General features: G+C 41.6%; 1 protein-coding gene and 1 long non-coding RNA gene across 2 annotated transcripts in view; one reads left to right on the forward strand and one right to left on the reverse strand.

Annotated features, from left to right (window-relative positions):
* Positions 1 to 24,646, forward strand: part of LOC126980940 (zinc finger MYM-type protein 1-like) — a 42,654-nt gene extending 18,008 nt beyond the window's left edge. Inside the window, exons 3-5 of the mRNA XM_050831398.1 lie at positions 6,630 to 6,765; positions 21,440 to 21,638; positions 23,957 to 24,646. Coding sequence (XP_050687355.1) covers positions 6,630 to 6,765; positions 21,440 to 21,638; positions 23,957 to 24,646 — 1,025 coding nt within the window. The remainder of the gene's footprint in view (positions 1 to 6,629; positions 6,766 to 21,439; positions 21,639 to 23,956) is intronic.
* LOC126981140 (uncharacterized) lies at positions 11,397 to 11,773 on the reverse strand. Its single transcript, XR_007733785.1, has 2 exons — positions 11,614 to 11,773; positions 11,397 to 11,571 (listed from the first exon to the last, which is right to left on the reverse strand). It is a non-coding gene; the product is annotated as an uncharacterized LOC126981140 (long non-coding RNA).
* Positions 24,647 to 27,697: the final 3,051 nt, after the last annotated feature.

Raw genomic sequence — 27,697 nt, forward strand, 5'->3', positions numbered from 1 at the left:
CACCATTCCCAAATTGAAGTAGATATCATTACAAATTAGTGACTTTGTACCTCCCATTTCATTTATATATGTCATGGCCGTAGTATTGTCGCAGAAAACTTTGATGTGCTTCCCACAGAGCTCAAGTCTGAAAGTCAGTATTGTTAGGAGGATTGCTTTGAGCTCAAGAGCATTGATGTGTAATTGTTTCTCCTCTGTTGACCAAAAACCACTAGTGGTCTGCTGATTTAAGTGACCGCCCCAGCCTGTACCAGATGCATCCGTGTACGTACAGGTCAATATCTGTGCCTGCTCTGCATAGTTGCCTGTCCTGTGTTGAAATATTATTTAAACACCAAGTTAGATCAGCTTTCATCTCATTAGTGATAGTCATCCTCCTGCTAAAGTTTCCTTTCTCCTTCTGCAAAGCTGCAATCTTCGCAGTTTCCAACTTCCTGTAGTGCAGTTTTCCCAACTCCACTGCTGGGGTGGCAGCCACCAGGAGGCCAGTGACCCTAGCCACTTCCCTGATTTTGACTCTCTGCTTGCCCAGGAGTTCCTTACAGCTTTGAGTTATCTTCTCTACCCTGCGTTCCGGCAAGGAAATTCTCATACTGTTGGTATCAATGATATTGCCCAAGTACTCAAGGCGTTGTGTTGGGGCCAGGACTGACTTGTCTTCATTAATGCAGAAACCCAGTTTCCTCAACAAATTGATTGTATCTTGTATGCAAGCCAAGCATCCCTGCATGTATCATCTATAAAGCTGGTAATACTGTAACCCTTCTCAGAGTTGCAAAACAGGGTTCATCAGTTTTGTGAAAAGTCTTGGACCCTCTGAAATACCATTTGGAAGACAAGTGAGCTGGTAAACTGTACCTTGCCATTTAAAACAAAAGAATCTCTGTTGTTCCTCTGCAATCTTTACCGAGCAATATGCACGTCTCAGATCTACTGAAGCCAAATAGTCTCCTGCATTGATAAGGTTAATGGCTTGCTCAAAATTCTCCATTTTAAAGTGTATGTATGGGATATGGATGTTTAATTCTTTCAAATTGAGCACCAACCTAAATTCACCGTTCTTCTTCTCCCTTAAAAAAAATGGGAGAAATAATTTGATCCGCCTTCCTCTGCATAACCTTAATCACCCTGAGCCTTAAGAGTTTGGTAATCTCACAAATAATTTGTTTTCCTACCTTATTAAATTGATATTCTAATTCACTTAAGAATAAATGGTCAATGTCCTCAACTTTGATATCAAGGTGGCAATGTTGTACAATATCCAAAATAATTGGGTCAGTAGTAATGCTACGCCACTCATGTGCAAAGTAATGCAGTCTACCCGCTTTGAAGCTGTTACTGGCCTCTGCTATTGCCTGGGCCTGTAGTGTGTGCGGCCCCTGGCGTTTTTTGAGTCAGTGTCATGACGTGCAGAGGTTGGTCGTTGACTACCCCTGGAGGCCGACTTGTGCAGTCCACAAGGCTGGAATCTGGAGGAGAACCCCCTGTGCGAGGTCCTTCCCCAAAAACCTCTCGTCCTTCCTCCAGCGTATCTCCACGTAGCAGGTGGTTTCTTGGCTGTGATTTTGTGTTTCAGTTTCTCTGACTCTTCAATGTGCTTAGCGGACTGTGAGACGTCATCCCCAAACAAGAATTGGGTCATTGGCACCTTGTCTGAACAGAGGTGCGAGTACTTTTTGTTGATCTCCCGCTTCATCACTAAATGCCGTGGTGGTGGCATGGGGAAGTGTATCTCATGTGGAGGCTCCTCTCAGCAGAGGGCAGCTTGAAGATGTAAAATTTACAGTTTGATGACTAGGAGATACCACTTGAATCAAAGTAAGTGAGTTAGTTACCTGCTAAGCTCCTGAGTCATTATGAGAATAACTAAACTGAAGGTGAGGGTATGAAGATGTTCTCACTATGAAGTGTGGCATCAGAGAGAGAGAGCATGCTAGTGAGCTACGTCAGCAGGTGCCACGCCATCAGTTGAACCACTGATAATATTCAAAACACTCTTCATTACACTTCTAATTATTCTGTGGTATTGAATTACTACCACTTTTTTCTAATTCTAAATGAATATCACTAAATTAATGATAATAAAAGGTAATATGCAATATATACAAAGTGGAATAATTTCCACAGCTAGGGCCTGGCAAAATATGAGGCATTGCCTCAAGTGATCTCACAACCCCCTGGATTAGATTTCTTCAGGGTGACATAGTGCTTGGTGAGTGTGGTGGTGGAGGTGCTTGGTGAGTATGCAGTTGGGGGCTTGGAGTTGATGGAGTGATAGGATTTCCTTCCCCCTGCTTTCACTTGTTCAATTCTATTTTCACCTTAACTTAAAGCAGCTGACATGGTGGAGGTAGTGGTGGTAGTGGTAGAAGAGCCTAAGATAGGGTTTATAAAATTGTCCTTCCCTGCACCTGCCTCTCCACTTCGCTCATTTCTTTCTTCTCCTCTGAGTAATACAATCAGTAACTCCATCGCTAAATGAGAGCCTCCTTTTGCTACGGAAAATACCTCCTCTCTGGCAGGAGGGGCATGTGTGTCAATCCCATCATCTGAAAAGGATGCACTGTTTCCATTAAGCCCCTCGCACACATTCATGGTCACGGTCCTGATCATCCCCAATTTTCTGCCAGTGGCAGAAAATTGGCCTGATCGGTGGTAAGATCAGGGATGGTTGGCGGCAAGCTGCCATGCATCACTGGTTTATTTTGATGACCGTAGATGCCATTGACCACCACCAGTCAAATTAAAAATGTTAAAAAATATCAGGGATGCTCCCGGTTGACTGGCAGTCTCAGAAAAAAACTGATTGATCGGTGGTACACCTGCGATTGCTGGCAGACATCCGGCAGCAACTGGGGGTAAACCACAGGCAGGTGGCAGTAGGCCAGCTGTGGACCACTGGAAAGCTACGTCAACACCTTTGTGTGACCTAGAGATCAGCAAGGTGTGACCTGTGATTAGACAGATTAACCCTTTCAGTACGTTGACACCGACGTTGGCGTCACCGTATGGAAAGGGTTAGTCCTCTTCTAAACCTCTTTATCCTTTTCCATTTCCTCTTAATCCTCTTCTAAACCTCTTAGGATCAAATGGAAGAGGATTAAGAGGTTTAGAAGATGATTAATCCTCTTCCATTTCCTCTTAACCCTTTCAATACTGTGACGCCAACGTCTGCATCACCGTATTGAAAGGGTTAAGTGATTAGGCCCCGTAAAAATTATGTAATGTGACTGTTCAATATATCCTGGAACATGCCCCTGTCCATGTGCTTGCCTGCTGGATCCTCAGCCTCTTATTTCTTCATGAGGGTATCTAGCATACCAACATGACCTCTTCTCTGCATCCATATTCTCACCCACGTTGCCTTATGTCGCTTCTATATTCTTTCAATTGTCATTTTCCAGTAGGTATACAAGCAACAACAAAATCTGGATTCTGTCCACGTCCAATTTAACCCTTGGAGTATGGGTGGCAATATATTTCTCTGGATGGTGTGCATGGGGAAAATTTAGACATTTAAAAGAGGTGGAAATGGTGTCTTTCTTCTTTGCAATAATTGTATATTCATCTAGTATATGTGGTGGTGTAATAAAACTTCTCTCCTAATAATAAAATAGTTATGACAGCCGAAAATATTGCGCATTTTCTCGTGGCCGTGACGTGTTGCGTTGAAGCACCACACACACACACACACACACACACACACACACACACACACACACACACACACACACACACACACACACACACACACACACACACTCTCTCTCTCTCTCTCTCTCTCTCTCTCTCTCTCTCTCCCCCTACTTGCTCCTCCCTCCTCTGTCAATGTCACTACCATAGCAGTCATCAGAGTCACTGTCACTTTGATTCGCCCGCGCTCTACTTCCGCCCGGAGCAGAGGAACTGCTTGATGCGTCACGAGACATGCCAGATGTATTCCGAACAAAAGTGGAAAATGATCTGTGGCCTTTGGTATGGCGCGCGCTGAGACAAATGAGAGTGTGTACAGATGCCAGATGCCTCCACCATTCTTCTGAGTCAAGAACTGGCGGTATATTTGAAACGTAGGGAGCGTAGAGTGTGGTAGCGCACTTATATATACGATCGCCGTAATGTAAGGGTTAAGGAGTTCAATCCCACGTTCACGAGAGCTGAGGAAAGTAATGGCGATGTCAAACACAGGAATGATTGAAAACACCTGAGGGACATTTATTATACATACCCTATCCACCAGGTGTAGTAACAACCGTGTTTGATTGCCAATGTGTCGCAGGCATTTTGCACTGCATAATGTCACCTGTTTACTGCACCTGTTTACTGCAGGCAGATAGGAGGCAGAGCTGCATAATATGCAGGTCTGCCGCCTATCTGACCTACCGCAGACTGACCTGCAGTTGTCGTAGATCAGTCGCCGGTCATAGGAGGTGAAATTGAAAGTTGTACATGGTCGTTGGATTTTAGGTGGTGAGCAGCTGGTCCACCTGCGGTGCACAGGCGGAAAACTGCAGGTGCAATGCCGGTCAAATGACCAATCGTGAATATTACTGATCTTGCCGGCAGGCTGGCCACTATTTGCAGATTGGGGATGATTGGGACCGTGACCGTGAATGTGTGAGAGGGCTTTACTGACCGATGACTGATGATGAGCATTGCTCATCATCAGTCATCGATTGAGCAACTGCTTGGGAACCTGTGCGAGGCAGTGTTGCCAGTGCCAGAGCAGGGCTACCTTACTACTGCTTCTGAATTCCTATTCTATCTATATATCTCTACCACCCTGCTCTCTCACAGGAACTTTCCTCCAGGGGGTGGCCATGGCAGAAGTGTCTCCATCTCTCCCTGTTCTGGCACTCCCTCTTAGCACACTCAATCCTGCTACTTCCAACTCTCTCACTTCAATACTCTTTCACCCTATCCATTATCCATTTCACCGGTGGTGTTCCCTCATACACTTTCTCCACAAATTCATTTTCTTCATTCCCATCACTTGTCCAAACTATCTCAGCGCACCACGCTTCACCCATTTGACCACTCCACAGTCCACTCCTATCGCTGTCACACCCATACCAAACCTCTCATACACGCTTTCATTACTTTCTCCATCCCATCCTGAAATACCATGTGCACCATGTGTTATATAACTCATTTCCACTGCACATATTCTCAATTGGTGTGCTGCATTACATGCCTATGTCTCTGATGCATACCACAGAGTTGGCATTCCCCTCTTTACCTCCACGCTCACACTTCTTCCTCTCGTAACTTTATCTAACGTACCTACCACAGTACCTGTCTGGCCTCACTGCTCTTTCCCTTACTTCACCTTCCATACTTCCATGCTTACATAAAACTGTCCCTAGATATTTAAACTCAGTCACCTTCTCCATTCTTTCTTCCCCCAGCCTTATCCTACATTTCATTGTTCTCTCTACTTTAACTCTGTACGGCTTTGCAAAATCAATGGTCTGCTCTCTTGCCCTCTCAAATACCATAACCTTACTCTTTCCAGCATTCATTTTCAGCTTTCTCCTCTTACACATACTGTCAAGTTCATTCACTATCCTCGGCAGTACCCCCTCATTCTCTGCCAACAAGAAGTCCTAACACAGTTTATTCACTTTCTCGCTTCTTTTGCTTATTTTTCTGTCAGAACTTTTTTTTTTTTTTTTACGTCTTGGCCTATTGCGCCGGTAGGCTTCTTCCCGGTGGATCCTGATGGTTGGTCCAAGGCTTCTTCCCGGCGGGGCCTGATGGTCGGCCCAGCCCGTTCTGGCGCAGGCGAGTGTTTATAGTGGCGCCATCTTGCATTGGCTCATGCTGCCCTCCCGGAGCTCATCTTTAATCCTAGAATCTAGAGTCCGGGTTGATGGTGGTCTTCTGGACAGCTTGGGAGTAGTTTTAAGCCACTCGGCGGCAGCTGAAAAATCCCAGCTTGGTGGCACCGGTCGGGGATTGAACCCGCGTCCTCCTGAACGCGGGGCCGTCTCGCTATCTGTTCAGCCACCGCCTCCCCATACACTGCCAATATGTTTATGAATATATTTCATATATGATAGAAGCCGTCTTATATGTCGGGGTATTGGAGAAGACTAGCAGGAGCATCATTTCTGTTACCCAATAGGCTTGTAATACCAGATGCTATATTCAACATGAGACTATGCTAGCTACTTACAAAAAATTAAAGGTATACAAGCCTTGACAAATTTCTGGTAGCTATGTGAAATGAAAAGGTTTAGGGCTACAGCAGTCACCAAAGCTGGCGCCTGAAAGATGTAGAGCAGTTTATGGGTTGATAACAATTTTCAAAATCAACAGGCCATTTCTCTCAAGGGAGAGTTAGTAATGTGAAAGATATGAGTTTCCAATAGTTTTTGTTTATTTCAAAATAATTTGTGTATCCCACCACCACGTGGTTCTTATTGTTTTTATGATTTTCATATATCACATGGTGCATTGCAGGCTGGCAGCTATTCACCACACTGAATCAACACTGGTTATTATTTTAGTTAAAAGTTATTGTTTAATTTTGGGCACTATGAAGACATCAAATGGATTTAGTAATATTCAGGTTTTGAACAAAATGGAAGATATTAGAAAAGAATATGATATTCTCTGTGCCTCAACAGGTAAAGGAATTCGAGGTTCTGTAAAGGGCCTTGGCTTACGAGAGAAGGAACTGCAGGAGCTGGAAGCAGAAGACTTGGAGAACATGACTGAGGCCTCTCTTGACAGCTTCAATCAGGAGGCTGCCAACATTGAAGGGTAAGATAGGAAAACATTATCCTACTGCTGAATGGACTTGAAGTCGAATAAAAATGGCAGATGTGGACGGTAGCAGTCTTTCCATAGTTTGAATTGGATCATTTCTTACATTTATTCATTCTTTCATCTATGATGCCTGCTCCTAGGAGCTCCCGCTAGGGGATGGCCATGACAGAAGAGTTTCCATCTCTCTCTATCCAGACACTCTCCTTGCCCACTCAAAGTTTCTCAAGGATCTTTTCCCCCCTCTCCCTGACATACTCCTGCACCCTATCCCTCCATTTCACTGGAGGTCGTCCTCTAGCATTCCCTCCCTCTATCTCACTCACATACATCCTCCTGGTCATCTTACTCTCCTCCATTCGCTCCTTGTGGCCAAACCACTTTAAAGTCTGTCGCTGCACTTCTTCCACCACTCCACACTTCTTCCCTTCACCCCTGTGACACATTCCAAAACGCTCGTACACACTTTCATTACTCATTCCATCCATTCTACTCACACCACAAGCACTCCTCAAATAACTCATTTCCACTGCCTGCACTCTAGACCTCTGACTGTCATTCCAGGCCCACGTTTCACTTGCATATGTGAGGGTTGGTACTATTATTGTATTTCTCAAATCCCTCTTTACCTCCATGCTCACACTTCTGCCATTCATGATTCGTCCCAAAGACCCAACCACCCTTCTTCCTTGCAATGCCCTTTCTCTTATCTCTCCTTCTGTACCACCATGCTTACATATAACTGATCCAAGGTACTCAAACTCATTAACCTTCTCCATTTCTTCACCATTCAAAATTTCTTGCATGGGGTCCCTAAAGTTTGGTAGTGATTCATTCCGGAGTCAAACAGTTTTCTCATCACCTTGACTTGCATAACTTTAAGACATCTTACTATCTGCTTCATTGATTTAACCCATTCGTGGTTACCTTTGTTACAATGTGTGTAGGGTGATGTGGGGGTATACCGACCTAGGGGTGTAGCGAACAGGTGTCATAATATCCCCTAAATAATAATAAAATAGTTAGCCCAATAATTTAAAAGAAGAAAATGGAAGCCTCAAGATGACGGCAGACTTTTGTTAACCACGCAGTCGTCAGACCGTCAGGTGAATTTTAGATTTTTCGATGCTTGATGTTATACTTCACGTTTCTCATATATAGTGTTTCATGACTGCGAAAGTGTGCTGATTCCAGTGGTATGACTGTTATTAGTGACAACTATGTATCTACCATGATATCTGCTGAAAAATTATGCAGTCCAGCCATTTCTTGGTTCCTCGTGGCTGGCTACATTACGTAAGTACATCGAGGGTATCTGGAACAGGGGTATATCGAACAGTTCGGTATACTCCCTATTTAAATCCCATTTAAATGCCCACTCATCCCAAACAAAAACCATGTATCCAAACACTATAAAATGTACTTGGTTTTATACAAGCCTCCAATACATACTACCTGGTATGCAATATGAAATTGTTTGTGAATTCATTACAATCTAGTTTAATTTGTTGTGATTGAATATTCTTAGTTCATTTGCTTTCAATATTTTATTTGAGGATAACATTTAAAACAATATTCTGATTCATTATATTAGTAAAAATGGTGGTGTTTGGATCACCCCTTTACCAAGTTTGGAACACCCCCTATAGTGGGGGTGATCCGGACAGTCGTACCCCTCTGAAAAAACCTTAACTGTCAACCGTGTATATTTCTTACAGTTTTGAAAAAAATCACCAAGATAGCCTTGTACCAGAGGTATATTTTCCTACCAATGTTTTTCAATAGAGTTGTTTTTCTGATTTTTAATAAATATTTTTCCCTTAGTAGTTCGGATTACCCCCACCTCACCCTACTCCCCCTGGTCACGAAAAATGGAAAACAAAATTTTCGGCCTAATGAACCCAAAAATATCTCCACATAAAGAAAATAACATGGAAATTTCCTCCTTACCTTTTCTTAAATGCCCCGCCGGCATTTAACTGTCACCTGTGGTGCGGTGTGCCAGACACCACTGAGATATTATTTTCAACTCTTCCTCTAACAATTGTTTCTCTTTTGCACAACACTACATTCTTATGATATTGTATCACTATAAGAACACAACTAGTCTCAAAATAGTAATTATGAACGGGAAACATAAAAAAGGAAATGTGGCATAACAATTGTTTCCTTTTGTACAACACTACATTCTTATGATAGTGTATGACTAGGCTATAAGAACACAGTTTGTCTCAAAATAGGCTAGTTATTCTGAGCAGGAAACATAAAAAGGAAATGTGGCATAACACGTGACCTTCAGGATCGGCGGGAAGGCGTCTGTCTGGCTGGAGTGAGACCACGGGCGGGTGGGGGAGTCACTCTTGGACGAGGCGCATTGCTTTCATCTTCGCTTGATGAACTCCAGCGTCTTGCCATCTTCGTTCTGCCACCACGTGGTGGATATAACCACCTAGAGGTGGAAGGAGGTGGAGAGGATAGTTGAGTAGGTGATGGTCCAGAGCATATGTTTGAGGAGTAGTCAGCTGCTGCTGTGTCTGCTGGATAATATTCAGATCCACTTGCTGATTGGGTTTTTTCACTTTCTTGAAAAACATAATCTTCATCTTTATCACTATCATCTATTGTAGATTCACTGTCAGTATCACCCTCCTCTTCATTGAAATGAAGCTGAATTTGCTCATCAGTGAGAGCGCCGAGTCGACGTCTACGTGCCATACTGTATAAGCATGCTCTGAACCAATAAAACTGCCGCGCATAAAGTCATCACTTGAGAAAAGATGCCTGACACTTCAATAAACCTAATTATAAACCGCTAGAGGCATTTAATTCACGTGGAAAAAACTAATAATAAAACGTCATATGATGTGGTTGACCAGAGGGAGTAACAACATTAACACGTCAGGTGACGTGGTTGACCATGAACGGGTTAAATATCACCATTCCCAAGGACAGGTGAATACTGGTCTGAGTAAATATGCATTTTTCTTCAGGCAAACCTCTGAAGTGCCTCTTTTTATCCTTAATTTTTTAATGAAAAAATTTCTTAAGAGATCTGTGCAGGGAAAATAATGCCTTAAACTGAAAAAGGCATCTAATATTCAGTGAAAAATATAAAACTTATCTTGAAAATGAGCCCCACCTGCCTCTCACTGAACCCTAATGATTATCAGTCAAAAAGATGAATATAACACAAGTCACCCATAGACTACTTCATGCCAAACCATTATCCCAAAACAGCCCGACATGAAAAATATATGTATTATATTTTGAGACACCTCCTCTGCAATAATTAACTCAGCAGATGGGCCCCCCTAAAAAAACATTACATTGGCAACCCGTGAGAACTTGCCTTGGGTCAGGTTCTCACTATGGCCGTCAATGTTAATGATGTCACCAAGATCCCAGGACAGGTGAATACTGGTCTGAGTAAATATGCATTTTCTTCAGGCAAACCTCTGAAGTGCCTCTTTTATCCTTAATTTTTAATGAAAAATTTCTTAAGAGATCTGTGCAGGAAAATAATGCCTTAAACTGAAAAGGCATCTAATATTCAGTGAAAAATATAAAACTTATCTTGAAAATGAGCCCCACCTGCCTCTCACTGAACCCTAATGATTATCAGTCAAAAAGATGAATATAACACAAGTCACCCATAGACTACTTCATGCCAAACCATTATCCCAAAACAGCCCGACATGAAAAATATATGTATTATATTTTGAGACACCTCCTCTGCAATAATTAACTCAGCAGATGGGCCCCCCTAAAAACATTACATTGAGAACTTGCCTTGGGTCAGGTTCTCACTATGGCCGTCAATGTTAATGATGTCACGAAGATCCCCGTATGAGCGACGACAGTGGGACTCGTGCGTCATTTCATCCTCCGTTGACTGTGATGTCGAACGGCGAGAGCTGAAATCAAGTTAACTTTTTCGTCGGTGATGGCGGTGGTGGTAACCATCCAGCAATGTTGGATATTCTAGATATCATGATAATGTGAAATGGAAATACAGTGGAACTTTGGTTCACAAACAAATTGGTTCACAAACGAATTTTCCGAACAAAAGCCTTAAGCCTTGAACGAATGGTGTCTCGAGCTATGAACATGCAAGCCGGCAACATCGTGGGGCGACGGAGCTGGAACATCGGCGCGAGATATTTTCATGTTGCCAGATTTTAGCTATTTCTGGCTAGATTTAAGCAAATTTAGCTGACTTCCCAGATAGCCGAGATGGAAACCCACAATGTTTAGTCACTTTTCAGCCGATGTTTGGCAATAAAGAAAACACGGGGAGGTAGTGGCTGAGTGGTTAGTGTGCCAGTGTGGCGTCAAGTCTCGTCCCTTGATTTAGTATATCTGCTTTGTTTACATACACAGGGGTGGGTGAATTTCGGCACAGTACCATGTCTGTTGTCGACTGCTTGCCATACAAGGGGTGCAGGTTATCTCAGTCATCACATTTACTGACATACAAGGGGTGTAGGTTATCTCATTTATCACATTTACTTGCATGCAAGGGGTGCAGGAACAAACTTTCATATTTCAAGCATTTTTATAAATCAAAACATGTCATCATTTACTTTTATAAAAAAACTTGGGTGGGACAATGTGGGTAAATGTGATAAATAAAACCTGCACCCCTTGTATGTCGGTACATCTGATAAATGAGACAACCTGCACCACTTGTATGTCGGTACATCTGATAAATGAGACAACCTGCACCACTTGTATGTCGGTACATCTGATAAATGAGACAACCTGCACCACTTGTATGTCGGTACATCTGATAAATGAGACAACCTGCACCACTTGTATGTTGGTACATCTGATAAATGAGACAACCTGCACCACTTGTATGTCGGTACATCTGATAAATGAGACAACCTGCACCACTTGTATGTTGGTACATCTGATAAATGAGACAACCTGCACCACTTGTATGTTGGTACATCTGATAAATGAGACAACCTGCACCACTTGTATGTTGGTACATCTGATAAATGAGACAACCTGCACCACTTGTATGTTGGTACATCTGATAAATGAGACAACCTGCACCACTTGTATGTTGGTACATCTGATAAATGAGACAACCTGCACCACTTGTATGTTGGTACATCTGATAAATGAGACAACCTGCACCACTTGTATGTTGGTACATCTGATAAATGAGACAACCTGCACCACTTGTATGTTGGTACATCTGATAAATGAGACAACCTGCACCACTTGTATGTTGGTACATCTGATAAATGAGACAACCTGCACCACTTGTATGTTGGTACATCTGATAAATGAGACAACCTGCACCACTTGTATGTTGGTACATCTGATAAATGAGACAACCTGCACCACTTGTATGTTGGTACATCTGATAAATGAGACAACCTGCACCACTTGTATGACAAGCAGTCGACAATAGACACGATACCATGCCGAAATTCACCCACCCCTGTGTGTGTGTAAACAAAGTGGACGGACTAAAACAAGGGGCTGAGACTTGACACCACACCGGCACGCTAACCATTCAGCCACTGCCTCCCCGTATTTTCTTTATTGCCAAACATCGGCTAAAAAATGACTAAACATTGTGGGTTTCTGGCTGCATTTTTAAAATTCAAAGCATATGTCATCATTTACAGTCACCTCTCGATTAACGCGAGGGTTACGTTCCTGGAGATGTCGCGTTATTAAAAATTGTGTTATTTAAACATAATTTCCCCATAGGAAACAATGGTAATAGGGGGGTTACATTCCTGGACACTGGGAAAGTCTGCCTATTTTGGGGATTTTGTTACTCTAACCTTAAAAAAAACATTATTAATACATTAGTAGGTCACGGAAACAACAAAACACATGTTCTCATTTTATTCAAATTTGTTCTTCACCTGCGTCGGCCACCGTCCCTCCTCACCCCGCGCTGATTAAATCACTGATACCGATTGACTGATTGAGTCCGATTCACTGTAAAAAAAAAACTTTTCTGTGAGCATGCTGCGCTGCAAATGTGTTCGATAGTTTTCTAAGTATACATAAAAAATACCGCAGGATTTTTTAGTACGGTCCGCGGTAGTGTGGTATTTTCAGAAAGTTTGCGGTGGTGTGGTACCTTTTTTGTGATGCGGTACTACCGCACTAAGTGCCGCACTTGCCCACCTCTGCCTTCAATACATGTTTTTTGATGGTTTCTACTTTGTGAATTTGCACTCTGTGATGCTATCTGTCCACCATATTCTTGCAAAGTAGGAAAACCAGTTCTCATGCAGTGGATCAGTATATTTACTGACTACTGAGCTGTCAGCAAGTTGAGCAGACTCGGTGCAGCCAGTTGATATGTGTAACACTTATCCCACAGGTGCTACAGGGAAAAAAAAGGTAAATTTGGGCCCCATATTTTTGCCATCATTTTGAGGGTGCCGTTGTTTTGAATGCCGGTAAATGAGGTTCTACTGTAATAACTTCAGTAATATGCGGGGCACACACAGGATTCTCTGTCATGGAAGCAGTAACTATTCCACGGGAAATCGGAAAAGTACAACCGTAGGTCGTCCCATTGAGCTGAAGTGAAATGACCAAATCACTCCCTCTTCGGTGGGTCCAGAGGCTGTTCAGGAGAGATGGGACAGAATGCGGAGATAGGTTATGATTGGAGGAGTGGAATGGAGAGAACAGTTTAATAGAATAAACTGAAGGATTGGAGGTCATGAAGAGGTCTAGAATGTTGGTTGTGTCTTCAAGGTGATGGGAATACATGTTGGGTGCTGAACCAACTGCTATAGATCGTTGAGGAGAGCAAAGCTCTAGGCTTGTTCACCAGGCTGGTCAGTGAAAGAGGATGAAAGCCAAAGCTGGTGGTGAACATTGAAATCTAAGAAGAAAATTTCAGTGAAGAGAGAGTGAGTCAAGATGTGTTCCACTTTAGAGTTGAAATAGCCAAAGAATTTTACATAGTTGCAGCTGTTTCCTTGTTAGATTTATTATCTCTAACTAGTGCACATATGGCTTCAATCTGGGGTTCTTTGAGAAGCTTTCTTGGCCCCATAGTAGTGTATGTGAAGGGGGTGGAATGGTGAGGGGGGTGGTCAAAAGGAGCTCTATATGGGGTGATTGATGAGCATACATCTACCCTCTGGGACAGGCTGATAGACACTGGCCTTGAGGTGGCTTTGGACTGAGTGAGGGCTCTCATCAGATTATAGGAAGATAGAGGGGTTAAAATGAATTTGGTGGAGGTGGATGGCGCACTGCTTTCAGCACCATTCACCACTGTCAGCAGCATATATGGTCAGAATATAAGACACTTGCCAAAAATCCAAGGAGATGCAATTATATAAAACTTTTTTTTTTTTTCTCAAATACTATTGGCTAGATCTGAATAAAACTTATGGCTTGGTCTTTTTATTTCCCTAAGTAAAGCCCATAAAATTTGTAGCAAAGATTCACCAGTAATTTAGATTTGAGGTATGTGGTTCCTTTAAAGAGAAAGAAAGGTACACATAGGGATGATACCAATGTGTGGTAAGGTGGATTTCTTAAAATCTAGCCTTGCAAACATTTCAGAGAGAGAGAGAGAGAGAGAGAGATAGATAGAGAGAGAGAGAGAGAGAGAGAGAGAGAGAGAGAAATTTATACATATATGACATAATTTACAAATAAATTGAGCAAAAAATCAGCGAAGTTAACCCCTTAACGACGCCACTGCCGCTGGCGTCATATATTTTTTTCTGACGTGGGCGACGAGCATGACGTTAGCGCCGGAGAGCAAGAAGCTCTCTGGAAATTGCATGGTGTGCGTAACTATGTATATGTTAATGCTAAGTGACTAACTGGCACCTGTTTTGCCCCTTAGACGACTCCATGCTAAAAATAGCCTACAGTTCCTGCCTACGCATCATGGCGTCTGCGCAGCGATTATGTTCCCTCAGCCGATCTGTTTCAGTGGTCTTCCTGTAGTTTCTGCTTGTCGTGTGTGTGCTGGTACTCTTGACACCTCCATTGATATACATGATGTTCTAGATGAACCAATATCTTGTTTACAGGAGTGTTCAGGGAAGTGGGAAGCAAAAGTTGGAATTTGGGGAATCATGGAATTCCAGGTCAGTCCAAATCATAATCTGATTTCACAGTTGAGTTATACAGATGTTTTTCTACAACTTTTATTCAGTGAGATTCATTCCAGAATAAAAAACTACAACAATTATTTTTTTGAGTTTCACTGCAACTTTGGCTCTCTGTGGGCAGTAAATTTCCAGGTCAAAGATTATAAACTATATTTTTCAGACGCCACCGCGATAAAATGAGCGACTTTTATTCAATAAATTTTCCTGTACGTCGCACCAGTAAAAAGGAATTTTGGGGAATCATGGAATTCCAGGTCAGTCCAAATCATAATCTGATTTCACAGTTGAGTTATACAGATAATTTTCTACAACTTTTATTCAATGAGATTCATTTCAGAATGAAAAACTACAAAAATTTACCAAAATTATTAATTGAGTTTCACCACAACTTTGGCTCTCTGCAGGGAGTAAATTTCCTGGTCAAAGATTATAAACCATATTTTTCAGACTCCATTATGATAAGATGAGCAACTTTTCTTCAATAATTTTTTCTGTACATCGCACCAGTAAAAAGTTGTAATTTTTCAGGAATCTTGGAACGGCAGCCAGATGCGACAACCTAGAAAGAAACATATTTCACTGCAGGGTGCACCAGAATATTTTCTATAAAACATCTCTTATGACTTTTTCTGTTTCAAAGTGTATTTTTCGATGACTTTTGCGTTATAGGGGATCACTCAAGAAAAACTTTTGCGCTTCTGAGGGGTTGACCCTTGCAGTCTGCTAGGGGTCATTTTTGACCCATTGCTAATCTACCGGGGCTTATTATTCTTATCGTTGTGGACAGAGCCTTCATAATTCATGACTTTTCCTGACTTTATGTGAATGTTTCTTATATTCAGCTGATAAATGAAAATTCCCATTAGTTTTTTTGTAGTAGAAAAAGTAACATCCAGTCTGCTCGGGTCAACTTTGACCCTATATATTACGAGCATGTAATCATGGGAAATATCGCACACGAGGCAACAATGAATACAACAACAATAGGCAATGTGATAATGTCAATAATAATAATAATGGTAACAGTAATAAAAATAATAATAATAATAGTAATAATGATAATTATAATAATAATAATAATAATAATAATCAAAGAAATAATAATAATAATAATAATAATAATAATAATGATAATTATAATAATAATAATAATAATAATAATAATAATAATAATCAAAGAAATAATAATAATAATAATAATAATAATAATAGTAATAATTATACTAACAATAATAGTAATAATAATAATAATAATAATAATTATACTAACAATAATAATAATAATAATAATAATGATAATAATAATGATAATAATAATGATAAAGGTGTTGGTTGTATTACTGGTAGTAGTGGTGGTAGTTGTAGTGGTAGAAGCTGAAATAGTAGTAGTAGTAGTAGTAGTAGTAGTAGTAGTAGCATTGATAGTAGTAGTAGTACAGGTAACTCTCGATTTACGCGAGTATTGTGTCCTTGAAGAGGTCGCGTAAATCAAAAACAATGTAAATCAAACAAGAGGTAGGTTTCTATCGAAAAATAGATATTCACTTCATTCAGTGGAGAGAGAGAGAGAGAGAGAGAGAGAGAGAGAGAGAGAGAGAATACCCATATCACAGAGATATCCACTCAGGCACTCAGTCTCAGCCTCACTTGTGTGAGGAAGAAATGATCGAGGGACACCATGAGCGACTGGCTAGTATTGGTACCGGCAGGGCCCGTGAGAGGGGGGTGAAGCTGGTATCTTTACACCAGGGCCCGGTCTCAAAGGGGGCCCGGCCTCAAAGGGGGCCAGTCACCCGACCAGGAGGGAAAAAAATGGGAGAGTAAATGGAGAGAGAGAGAGAGAGAGAGAGAGAGAGAGAGAGAGAGAGAGAGAGAGAGAATACTAATATGCAAAACACACCATAAACATGATATGTATATATATAATAGAAGTTTCTACAGTTTATTATTACGAAATGTAATAACAAAATAAGTTGTTAACTGCAAGTCATAAATAAAGCTTCAATACGGCAAGATGAACAGAATTTACATCCTACCAGTGAACATTTATGGCTTTAAATTGGCTCTTAAAATTGGTCAAATTCTAAAATCCTGATCCCCCCAGCTGGATGGGCTCACTTCGCTCGCCAAATGGTAGGGGCCCAATGACACTCATAGTACCAGGGCCCAGTGATGGCTCTCCCTGGCCCTGGGTACCGGTACCGGTACCGTACCATATAGCTGGTACCGTACCATATAGCTGGTACCGTTAGTACCGGTACTGGTACCGGTACCTGCCCACCCTTATTGTTGAGTAGCGTGGCAGCGTGGGTACTGTATTGTTGTTCAAGTGGCGCGCGGGAAGAACTGAGCTCAGCTGTGTGGCCGCGGCGCCGTGTGAGTCCAGTTGCATGAGACATCTGGTGGCCACTCCATAAAATATTGTGTATAAGTGAAAAAAAACCTGTAAATTAAATATTTATTTGGATTTTGGACCCTGCGTTATTTAAAAAATGCGTAAACCAAACTCGTGTAAATCGAGAGTTACCTGTATTGGTAGTAGTAGTAGTGGTAGTAGTATTGATAGTAGTAGTAATAGTAGAATTAGTAGTAGTATTGGTAGTATAGTCTGGTAAATCTTAAGTGGCAGCTCTGACGTAGACAGCCCGCTAGACACTGGTGCTGTCTCCAACTGACCTCGCGTACCGTGCCTCTCACACCCTTCTCTCTCTCTCTCTCTCTCTCTCTCTCTCTCTCTCTCTCTCTCTCTCTCTCTCTCTCTCTCTCTCTCTCTCTCTCTCTCTATCACTCGATGCCAATCTTGAAATGTACAGCGTCTTAGGGCAGTCATTTAATAACAGCGACTCACTGATACTTGGAGACTTTAACCTCCCCCATATCGACTGGGCGACACTGTCGGGTACAGAAGGTGAGTCCCATAGAATGATCGAATTTCTAGAGAAAAATTATCTAAGCCAAATGGTTTCTGAACCAACTCGACAAAATAACATACTTGACCTTGTTATAGCGACCCAAGATAACCTAGTCAGTAATGTCTCGGTAGGAGAACACCTCGGTTCCTGCGATCACAAACTAGTGCGCGTTGACATTAGAGCTCAAACATCGGTGACTGAAAATAAAGTAAAGGTGCCCAATTTCAAAAGAGCCAACTTCGTAGCAATCCGACGAAAACTAATAGATATGCAACTATCAGATGACGGCAATGTAGAGGACGCCTGGCTAAGCTTTAAAAGTCACTTACTCACTCAGCAGGACACATTTGTCTCCTTGTGCGAGAAGCGAATTAACACTAATAAAAGTCCACCTTGGTTTAATAGCGAAATTAAACACTCAGTCAAGGAGAAAATTGTCTTACAGGTTAAAGAAAGAGCAAAGCACACCCGAAAACATTAGACTTTACAATGATGCCAGGCGACGAGTAAACAGATTAGTGCTTCAGGCAAAACGTAGATATGAAGAAAATATTGCAGCCAACTGTAAAAATAATCCGAAATCCTTCTTCAGTTACATAAACAACAGAAAGGCGATCAGAAGTGGAATTGAACCTTTAACAAACAGCGACGGTGCACTAGTGACTGACAGCCAACACGTTGCAAACCTATTAAACAATTACTTTTCCTCGGTGTTTAATAATAACAGTCCTCCCACCACCAACAACAACACCAGTACTAATGTAAATCCCGAGCATGCATTGTCTAACTTTTAAATAAAACCCGATGAAGCCCTTAAAGCCCTCAAATCACTTAAAACAAATAAAAGTCCTGGACCTGACAAAGTATATCCAACTCTGCTGAAAGAAACAAAGAGCAAAATACTCTCCCCCCTCACAACCGTATTCAATATGTCCTTGCGACAAGGCATCGTCCCTTCAGATTGGAAAAAGGCTAACGTGACACCGATTTTTAAGAAAGGAGACAAAAAAGTACCAGGTAATTACAGGCCCATTAGTCTAACTTCGGTTGTAGGTAAGCTACTTGAGGGCATAATTAGAGACAAAATTGTGAGTTACCTTGAAAGCCACTCATTAATTGGGGACTCACAACATGGCTTCCGGAATAAAAGATCCTGCCTATCAAATCTATTAACCTTTTATAACGACCTCTTCACTGTTTATGACGTAACCAAATCACTGGACGTAGTCTATCTTGATTTCCAGAAAGCGTTTGATAAAGTCCCGCATCATAAATTACTTTACAAATTAAAGCAAATAGGTATTGATGGTCAAGTAAACCAATGGATCGCGAATTGATTGAGCAACAGACAACAAAGAGTAGTGATTGACGGATTTAACTCAGAGTGGGCGCCGGTCACTAGTGGCGTCCCTCAGGGCTCGGTTCTTTTGCCCAGTGCTCTTCATTATTTACATCAACGACGTGGATGTTGGACTCAATAACCGCATTAGTAAATTTGCAGACGACACAAAGATTGGTAACTCGGTTCTCACTGACGAAGATAGGCAAAGCCTCCAAGAGGATTTGCACAAAATTTCAGCTTGGTCGGATAGATGGGAGATGCCCTTTAACGTAGACAAGTGCCAGGTCCTTCAAGTTGGAACGAGGAATAAGAAGTTCGATTACGAAATGCGCGGCGTTAAACTCAAAAGCGTTCAGTGCGTCAAGGACTTGGGGGTCAAAATCGCGTCAAACCTCAAATTCTCACAGCAATGCATCGATGCAGCAAATAAAGCGAACAGAATGTTGGGCTTCATTAAAAGAAACTTTTTATATAAGAATAAAGATGTAATACTCCCGCTCTACAACAGTTTAGTCAGACCCCTCTTGGAATATGCAGTACAGTTTTGGTCTCTCCACCATGCAAAGGATGTTGCTAAATTAGAAGGTGTTCAGCGTCGGGCAACGAAAATTATCCCTTCATGCGCAACAAATCCTCTGAAGAAAGGCTTTCCACCCTTAACATGTTCTCTCTTGAGAAACGTCGCCTCCGAGGAAAACTGATCGAATGTTTTAAAATACTTAATGGTTTCACGAATGTAGACAGATCAACATTGTTTATGATCGATGACACTTTGCGCACGAGGAACAATGGCGTAAAACTCAGATGTAGACAAGTAAATTCAGACTGCACCAAATTTTTCTTCACCAACGTTGTAGTGCGAGAATGGAATAAGCTTCCACCATCAGTGGTCCAGTGTAACACGATTGACTCCTTTAAAAATAAGCTTGACCGTCACTTCCTTCAACTTAATATCAACTAGAGTAGAAATGCAACGTTTTGGAGTCTTCTGATTAATCTAAAATCACTTAGGTTTAAGGACAGACCACCAAGTCTGGACCATGGGGTCTGTGTGGTCTGATTTTCTATGTAAATCTATGTAAATCTCTCTCTCTCTCTCTCTCTCTCTCTCTCTCTCTCTCTCTCTCTCTCTCTGTCTCTCTCTCTCTCTCACTCTAGTATAAAAACAAATATGGTTTTTATGATTGACTCTCTATCTGTGAGTGAATACAAAGAAATTTGTACAACACTTGGCAGAGTTGCCTCCGCGGCGTTGTCAGCTCAAGTCTGAGCCATGAGTCGTGCTCCTCTCAACCCAACGCATCGCAGTTGCCAGTTGCTCTGCCTGCTTTACTTATCGCATTTCTGCCATTTTTTAGTGTGTGTCTGCCATCTGCCATACAGTGTCAGCCATATGGCATAATTATGATAAAATATGGAGACTGTACCTATATATGGAATGCCAGGACCGTCAAGCAAATTCTGATGTGAGTCATACGCAGGTGAATGGTGAGGCTCCGCTGGGGATGGCCAGGGAGTGGGGAAGGAGTGGTCGCTAAGAACATTAAAATATTACACTTTGACCTTATTTCCACACCACCCAAGGGGTAAAGAGTCTTGGTGTGATTTTTTTAAAGAGGTTTATTATTAATATTAATATTATTATTATTATTATTATTATTATTATTATTATTATTACTATTATTATTATTATTATTATTATTATTATTATTATTACTATTATGCATTGTCGTGCACCATACTACCCGAATGAGAGTACACCCCCACTTTTCTCGCACACACACACACACACACACACACACACACACACACACACACAGACAGACAGACAGACAGACAGACAGAGAGAGAGAGGCACAGTGTGCGAGGTCAGTTTGAGACGTGGCAACAGGGTCTAGTGGGCTGTCTACGTCAGAGCCGCCACTTAAGATTTGCTGGACTATAGTATTAGTGGTAGTACTATGTATGGCGAAGAAGTGTCAATTTCTAAGCGCGAGTCAAATTTGACCCAAACAGACTGGATGTTGGTATAATCTAGGCAGACTGCAAGGGTTAAGAGATATCAAGATCATATAATGTGCTATAATGTTAATGCAAATTGTTTCAATAACACTCCTTGGAAATTTATGTATTTTTCAGGATAATTATTTAAAGAGAATGTGTGGCATGATATATTTCTTAAAATGTATCGAGAGAGAGAGAGAGAGAGAGAGAGAGAGAGAGAGAGAGAGAGAGAGAGAGAGAGAGAGAGTTTATATTTTACAGAATTTACAAAGAGATTGAACAAATTTCAGAGATGTCAAGAGATATCAAAATCATGTACGTCAAAAAACTATTCAACGCAAGTATTTCAAATCTCGGGGTCTTGAGGAGGAGAACCTGTTGACGTGGTCCATGAAGGAACAACTTAAATACCTCCATTCCACTGATCCTGATCGGTGGACACCTGAAGTTCTCTCAGATTCCTTTCCCATTTCTCCTGAAGGTGTTGCGGTGAGTTTAAAATAGTTTATGATACATCTAGCATTTTCTTCCTCGCGGAAAAACTGACCTGTTTAAAATTGTTAAGGCGCTGTTACACTAGCACATTTTCCGGCGATGTCTATGATTTCCGTCGTCGATTGTATGTTCCATCTTCCTTTTCCGACGTCCTGAGTCAGACGATCATGACCGTCTTCAAATGGAAAGTTGTCAACAACCTTTTTTAATCAAATCAGAATCCATATTGGGTGATGAGGAAATATTCAAAGTAAACCACTGTTTTTCATGAAAAGCAAGAATTCAACTATTTAATATAGGTAAAAATATTCAATAAAGCAATTACACATGTAGGTACCATTTATAATATAGTGTCATAAAAACATACAGTGTCTCATGTGACTAGACCTTGTTTACATGTGATACACTCCGTGTGTTTCTCTCACTTTGAAGACCCTGCAATAAATTATGGCTCACCCTCAGTGGACAAGACTCTCAGAAGAATTGCTTATTGAGAGCATAAGATATTTTATTAGTGAAAAAAAAAATCTGGAGTATATTTGTACAAATGTGCATTAGTACAGTTGCAATTCATAGAAAATTATTACTTACATTTGAGGAATGCAGTCAAGGCACTGAAGGAGGATGTGGCATCTGCAGAGAGCCTTCTTATACAACTAAAGAACACATTGCGGCTTTTCCTAACATCTTTCCGTGGACACTTCCTGCACCGTGCCATGTGAGAGCTGATATTGAACAACACCGCCTGCTCCATTGCTCCATTAGGACGCTGAACATCAATGGGGATGTTACAGACGGTGGATATGTAGGATTGCAAGGGGAACTGAGGTGAACCAGTTGTCCACAGGTACGTTCCTGTTGGTGTTGTGATAATTATGGTCTACGTAGTCAGCTCCTTCATCAGGCAGTGTCCCAGGCCGAGGTTTCCTTGAGCTGGTGGATCTCCCTGCCCCAAATACGGTTTTGGCCCCAATAGGTACTCCCTTGTGTTGTCACTTAAGGTGGACACACACTATACGATGCGGCCTGTCCGGCGGCCGAAAAGTGGGTGGAGCTAGAGGCTTTAAGGCAGTGTGTGTGTGTGTGTGTTTAATTTGTGCGGCGCGGCCTCACGACACGGCCAGATGGCCGTTGGCTGTTTGAAATTCCGTCCGGCGTGGCCCGCCGCCTCACAGTGAGTGTCACCTTGCGGAGCGGCCATGAGGTGGGAATTGCAGGTAACTCTCGATTTACGCGAGTATTGTGTCCTTGAAGAGGTCGCATAAAACAAAAACAATGTAAATCAAACAAGAGGTAGGTTTCTATCAAAAAATAGATATTCACTTCATTCAGTGGAGAGAGAGAGAGAGAGAGAGAGAGAGAGAGAGAGAGAGAGAGAGAATATCCATATCACCGAGATATCCGATCAGGCACTCAGCCTCACTTGTGTGCAGTGGCGTCACCAGGGGGGGGCTATGGGGGCTAAGCCCCCCCAAACCAAGGACTCAGCCCCCCCAAAAATACTTCTACCCTCAAAAATTAATATTTCTCTAGTTTTAGCCCACTTGGGCCACTTTACATGTCAAAGCATAACCTTATTTTCGGGTTTAAAAAAAATTGGTTTCACTTAGATATTGAAATATGTTTCCTGACAGATCTCCATATTTGTATGCTCTATTATACAGATATTCTATTTTATTCATTATTCTATAGAATCATCGGTACCTCTGCTGAACCATCCCTGCATCAGAGCATTAAATAAACAAAATAGTTACCTCTCATTTTTTATTAGTAAGACTCGTTTTCTTTTATGGCATGCAGTCGTCAGTCGAGTCCATGCTTCGCTTCAGTGTTGACGTGTTTATCACAGGAAGGGGATAGTCTCCCGGATAGATGGACAGTCATCTCGAACTTTAAGGTAAAAGACGTATTTAACTTTTTGTTTCTAACGTTAGGTAATAGGCCTACAAGAGAAAAACTGCCGCTGTCTGTAATATGGCTAAAAAACAAGCAGGCTTGCAATGACATGCCACTGTCAGCTCGATCCTAGGTTAAGCGAATAAGTTTTCAGTATTCTGTAGGCAGGGGCGGATCCAGGGGGGGGGGGCCAGTGCCACGGGGCCATGGCCCCCCCCAAACGCTCTGAGAGTATGTTTTGAGCGCCATATACTCCTCGAGGGTTGGTGCATGAATAAATTCAATTTCAATTATTTATTTTAAATGGGAATTGGGACTGTTGGAACCAGAAATTCGACCTTCAAAATATTATTTATGACTATAACTTTTTTTTTTTTTTCTGGTACAGTTTAACATATTTCATACATCTTTTTTAGGTACAACCCAGTACAAGTGATAATCCTGACAATGCTGACATACTAACACCTGTTAAAGAGCAGGTGCAGGATCTAGCCACAAAGCCAGAAGAGGGACCCACACAGCCGAGACTTAAAGTGTATCCTAAATTACAGTCCGGTTCTCAGACCAGGTCTTTCCAATATGAGTGGTATAAAAGGTATGAGTGGCTGGAATACTCTGTGACTAATGACCGAGTTTATTGTTTTCCATGTAGACTTTTTGGCGGTAGTGTTGGTCACAAAGAAGTAACATTCACCAACGATGGCTTTAGAGTCTGGAAAAAGATGCATGAAAAAGCATTAAAGCATGGAGAATCCACGTATCATATAAATGCAATGCAAAAGTGGATCAACTTCAAGAGTTCACAGCAGCATGGTAACATTCATCAGAAACTTGATAGCCAACACAAACAGCAGGTTCTGGATAACAGAGACTATGTTAAAACACTCTTAAACATTGTCATTACAGCAGCTAAATCTAATATGGCATTCAGGGGTCATGATGAATCTGAAAATTCATTAAATAAGGGTATCTTTCTAGAGATATTTGATTTGTTAAAAAGGGAGTCAGAAAAGTTTCAAAAATTGGTAAAAAGATTCCAAACAATGCCAAATATACTTCAGGGGTCAGCCAGAATTCTCTTTTGCAAGCTGTTGCTGAGTGTGTAAGTGACATTATAGCCAAAGAAGCCATATCAGCACCTTTTTTTGCTGTAATAGCTGATGAAACTAGGGATGTCAGTGTTACTGAGCAACTCAGTGTGTATCAGGTACGTGTTGGATGAAACTGTGCGAGAGATTCTTAGGATTTATTGCTTTAAAGGAACTTGATGCTGATTCTCTGGCTACTGTTTTGTTGGAGAAACTTAGGGAGCTAGGATTAAATGTCAATAAACTCATAGCACAGTGTTATGACACTACATCAGTAATGAGCGGCAGCATCAGGGTGTGCAGGCTCTGATTAGAGAATCTGCCAAAAATCCATGTTATTATGTTCCATGCTCTGCACACAGATTACAGCTGGTGATAACCCACACTGCTGGTTGCTTACCAGAGGTAGCCGAGTTTTTTAACTTTATTTCAGCCCTGATAAATTTCATCCGTAGTTCAACCTTGCGCCATGACATCTTTATAGATATCCAAAGGGACAAGAAATTACCAGTTGTTGAGCTTCCCAAAGTGTGCCAGCACAAATGGGAATATAACCATAAGGCCCTTAGGGCAATTTTCCAACGGTATGGGATCCTGACAGAAACTCTAGAAGATTTGTCTGTCCATGGACGCTCTGGTGATGAAAAGGCCTTAGCTTTTGGACTTCAACAGTCCTTGAATAAATTTGAGACCGTTTTCTTACTGATTAATTTTATTGAAGTATTTGACATTACAACCCCACTTTCAAAGGTTTGGCAGAGTGAGGATATGGATCTTGCTGCGCAGTTAACATGTCACAGGAAACAATAAAATCCTGAATGAGAGAAGAACTTCAGATGATCATTTCAATGCCATTTGGGAAAAGGCAGTTGAATTTGCTACAAGACACATAACTGTAACTCAACAAGAACCTTCAAGTTCAAAATGGCAAAGGAAGCCATCATCACGGGTGTTAGGATCCATTGTAACTGACACCAGAGGCCAACGAGACCCCGCTGAAAGAGCTAAAGATCCCAAATCTCACTGCAAAAGATGTATTTACTATCCCATCCTAGACAAGGTACTCGTTGAATTTGGGCACAGGTTTGATGAGCCAAAGCATATTCTACTTGGTGTATCTGCATGTCATCCTTCATCCCCAAACTTTCTAAATGAAAATGACTTGAAATATCTTGCTGACCAATATGAAATTGAAAGTGAGAACCTCCATGCAGAAGTTCTTGTTGCTCAGAGAACACTACATGATGCTAAATCCATATCTAATGCTTTAGATAAACTAAAGCCTCTAAAGCAAGGTTTCAGTACACTCTGGAATTTACTGCATTTGGCTCTCACTTTCCCAGTAAGTAATGCTAAATGTGAACGATCATTCTCTGTATTGAAGCTTGTTAAAACATACATTAGGGCAACAATGGGTCAGAAACGGCTGACCAGTCTGGGTACAATTTCAATTGAAAAAGGTGTGGTAGATTCACTTGATCTTGATGTAGTAGTGGACAAATTTGCTTCCCTTCCAATACAATCTCAATCAAATTTGGGAAAATCCACCATACGGCGCATGTCACTAACCCATACTTAACATGGAGCATAGGCGGTCAAGCTTAAGTTACTTTTCATATTAATGATCTTATTCTGTTTAACTACCAGTATCCCATGTACCTATTTACGTTCAATAAGGAAAGTACCTGAGTATATATTATAATTTTACATTTATTCTTTTTTTATCATCTTTTTTTTTTATTATCAAGTAATAAAGATTAATTCTACTTTCATCTCTTTTTTGGGCCTCAAAATAACCCTAGAATGGGTCCAGCTGGTTGGGCTCGCTGCGCTCGCCCGACGCCCATCATTACCTAGGGGCTAAAGCCCCCCCAAATTTTTTTCCCTGGTGACGCCACTGGTTGCGCATACGTGCGCAACGACATCACTTGCTCTCGTGCCCACGACCTTGACTCTTCAGAATTTTCCACCATCTGGCTAAGACTTCATTGTCATGCTATTACTAAATACATATGTGTTGTTTATCTCTCACCTAACTCTACTAACTATGTAAAATTCTTTGACTACTTGAACTCTGAAGTGGAGCACATCTTGACCCACTCTCCCTTTGCTGAAATCTCCATTTTGGGATATTTCAATGTTCACCACCAGCTTTGGCTTTCATCCTCTTTCACTGACCATCCTGGTGAACAAGCCTACAACTTTGCTCTCCTCAACGACCTAGAGCAGTTGTTTCAGGGCCCTACACGTATTCCCGACCGCCTTGGAGACCGGCCCAACATACTAGACCTCTTCCTTACCTCAAACCCTTCTGCTTACTCTGTCAAACTGTTCTCTCCGTTGGGCTCCTCCGATCTCAACCTTATTTCTGCATTCTGTCCAATCGGTCCTGTTCATCGTCTGGACCCACCGAAGAGGCGATCGATGCTTCTAGCATTTTGCTTCAGCTCGGTGGGATGACCTGAGGATGTTTTTTTTCCGATTTCCCGTGGAATGATTACTGCTTCCAGGATAGAGACCCCTCTGTGTGTGCTCAGTGCATTACAGAGGTGATTGTCTCTGGAATGGAGGCATACATTCCATGTACGTTCTCTACTCCTCATGCTAAAAAGCCTTGGTTTAATCATGCTTGTTCTCGTGCTGTCAAAGATAGAGAGGCAGCTCACGAAAGGTACCAGAGCCTTCGCACTCCTGCTAACCATGACCTTTATATTTCAGCCCAGAATCGTGCCAAATCTATTCTTCGACTTACCAAAACATCTTTCATAAATATAAAATGTCAAAACCTTGCTTTTTCTAATTCTTCCCGTGACTTCTGGCACCTAGCCAAAATATTTCCTCCAATTTCACTTCTTCATCTTTCCCTCCTCTCCTTAACTCTGACGGCAGCACTGCTGTCTCATCTGTCTCTAAGGCTAAACTCTTCTCTCAAATTCTCTGTAACAACTCCACTCTGGACGATTTTTGGCATATTCCTCCTACTCATCCCCCCTCTGACTCCTTTATGCCGGTTATTAAGATTCTTAAGAGTGATGTTTTCTATGCCCTCTCTGGCCTCAACTCTCAGAA

This window comes from Eriocheir sinensis, chromosome 46 (assembly GCF_024679095.1).
Source record: "Eriocheir sinensis breed Jianghai 21 chromosome 46, ASM2467909v1, whole genome shotgun sequence".
Classification (NCBI taxonomy): Eukaryota; Metazoa; Arthropoda; class Malacostraca; order Decapoda; family Varunidae; genus Eriocheir; species Eriocheir sinensis.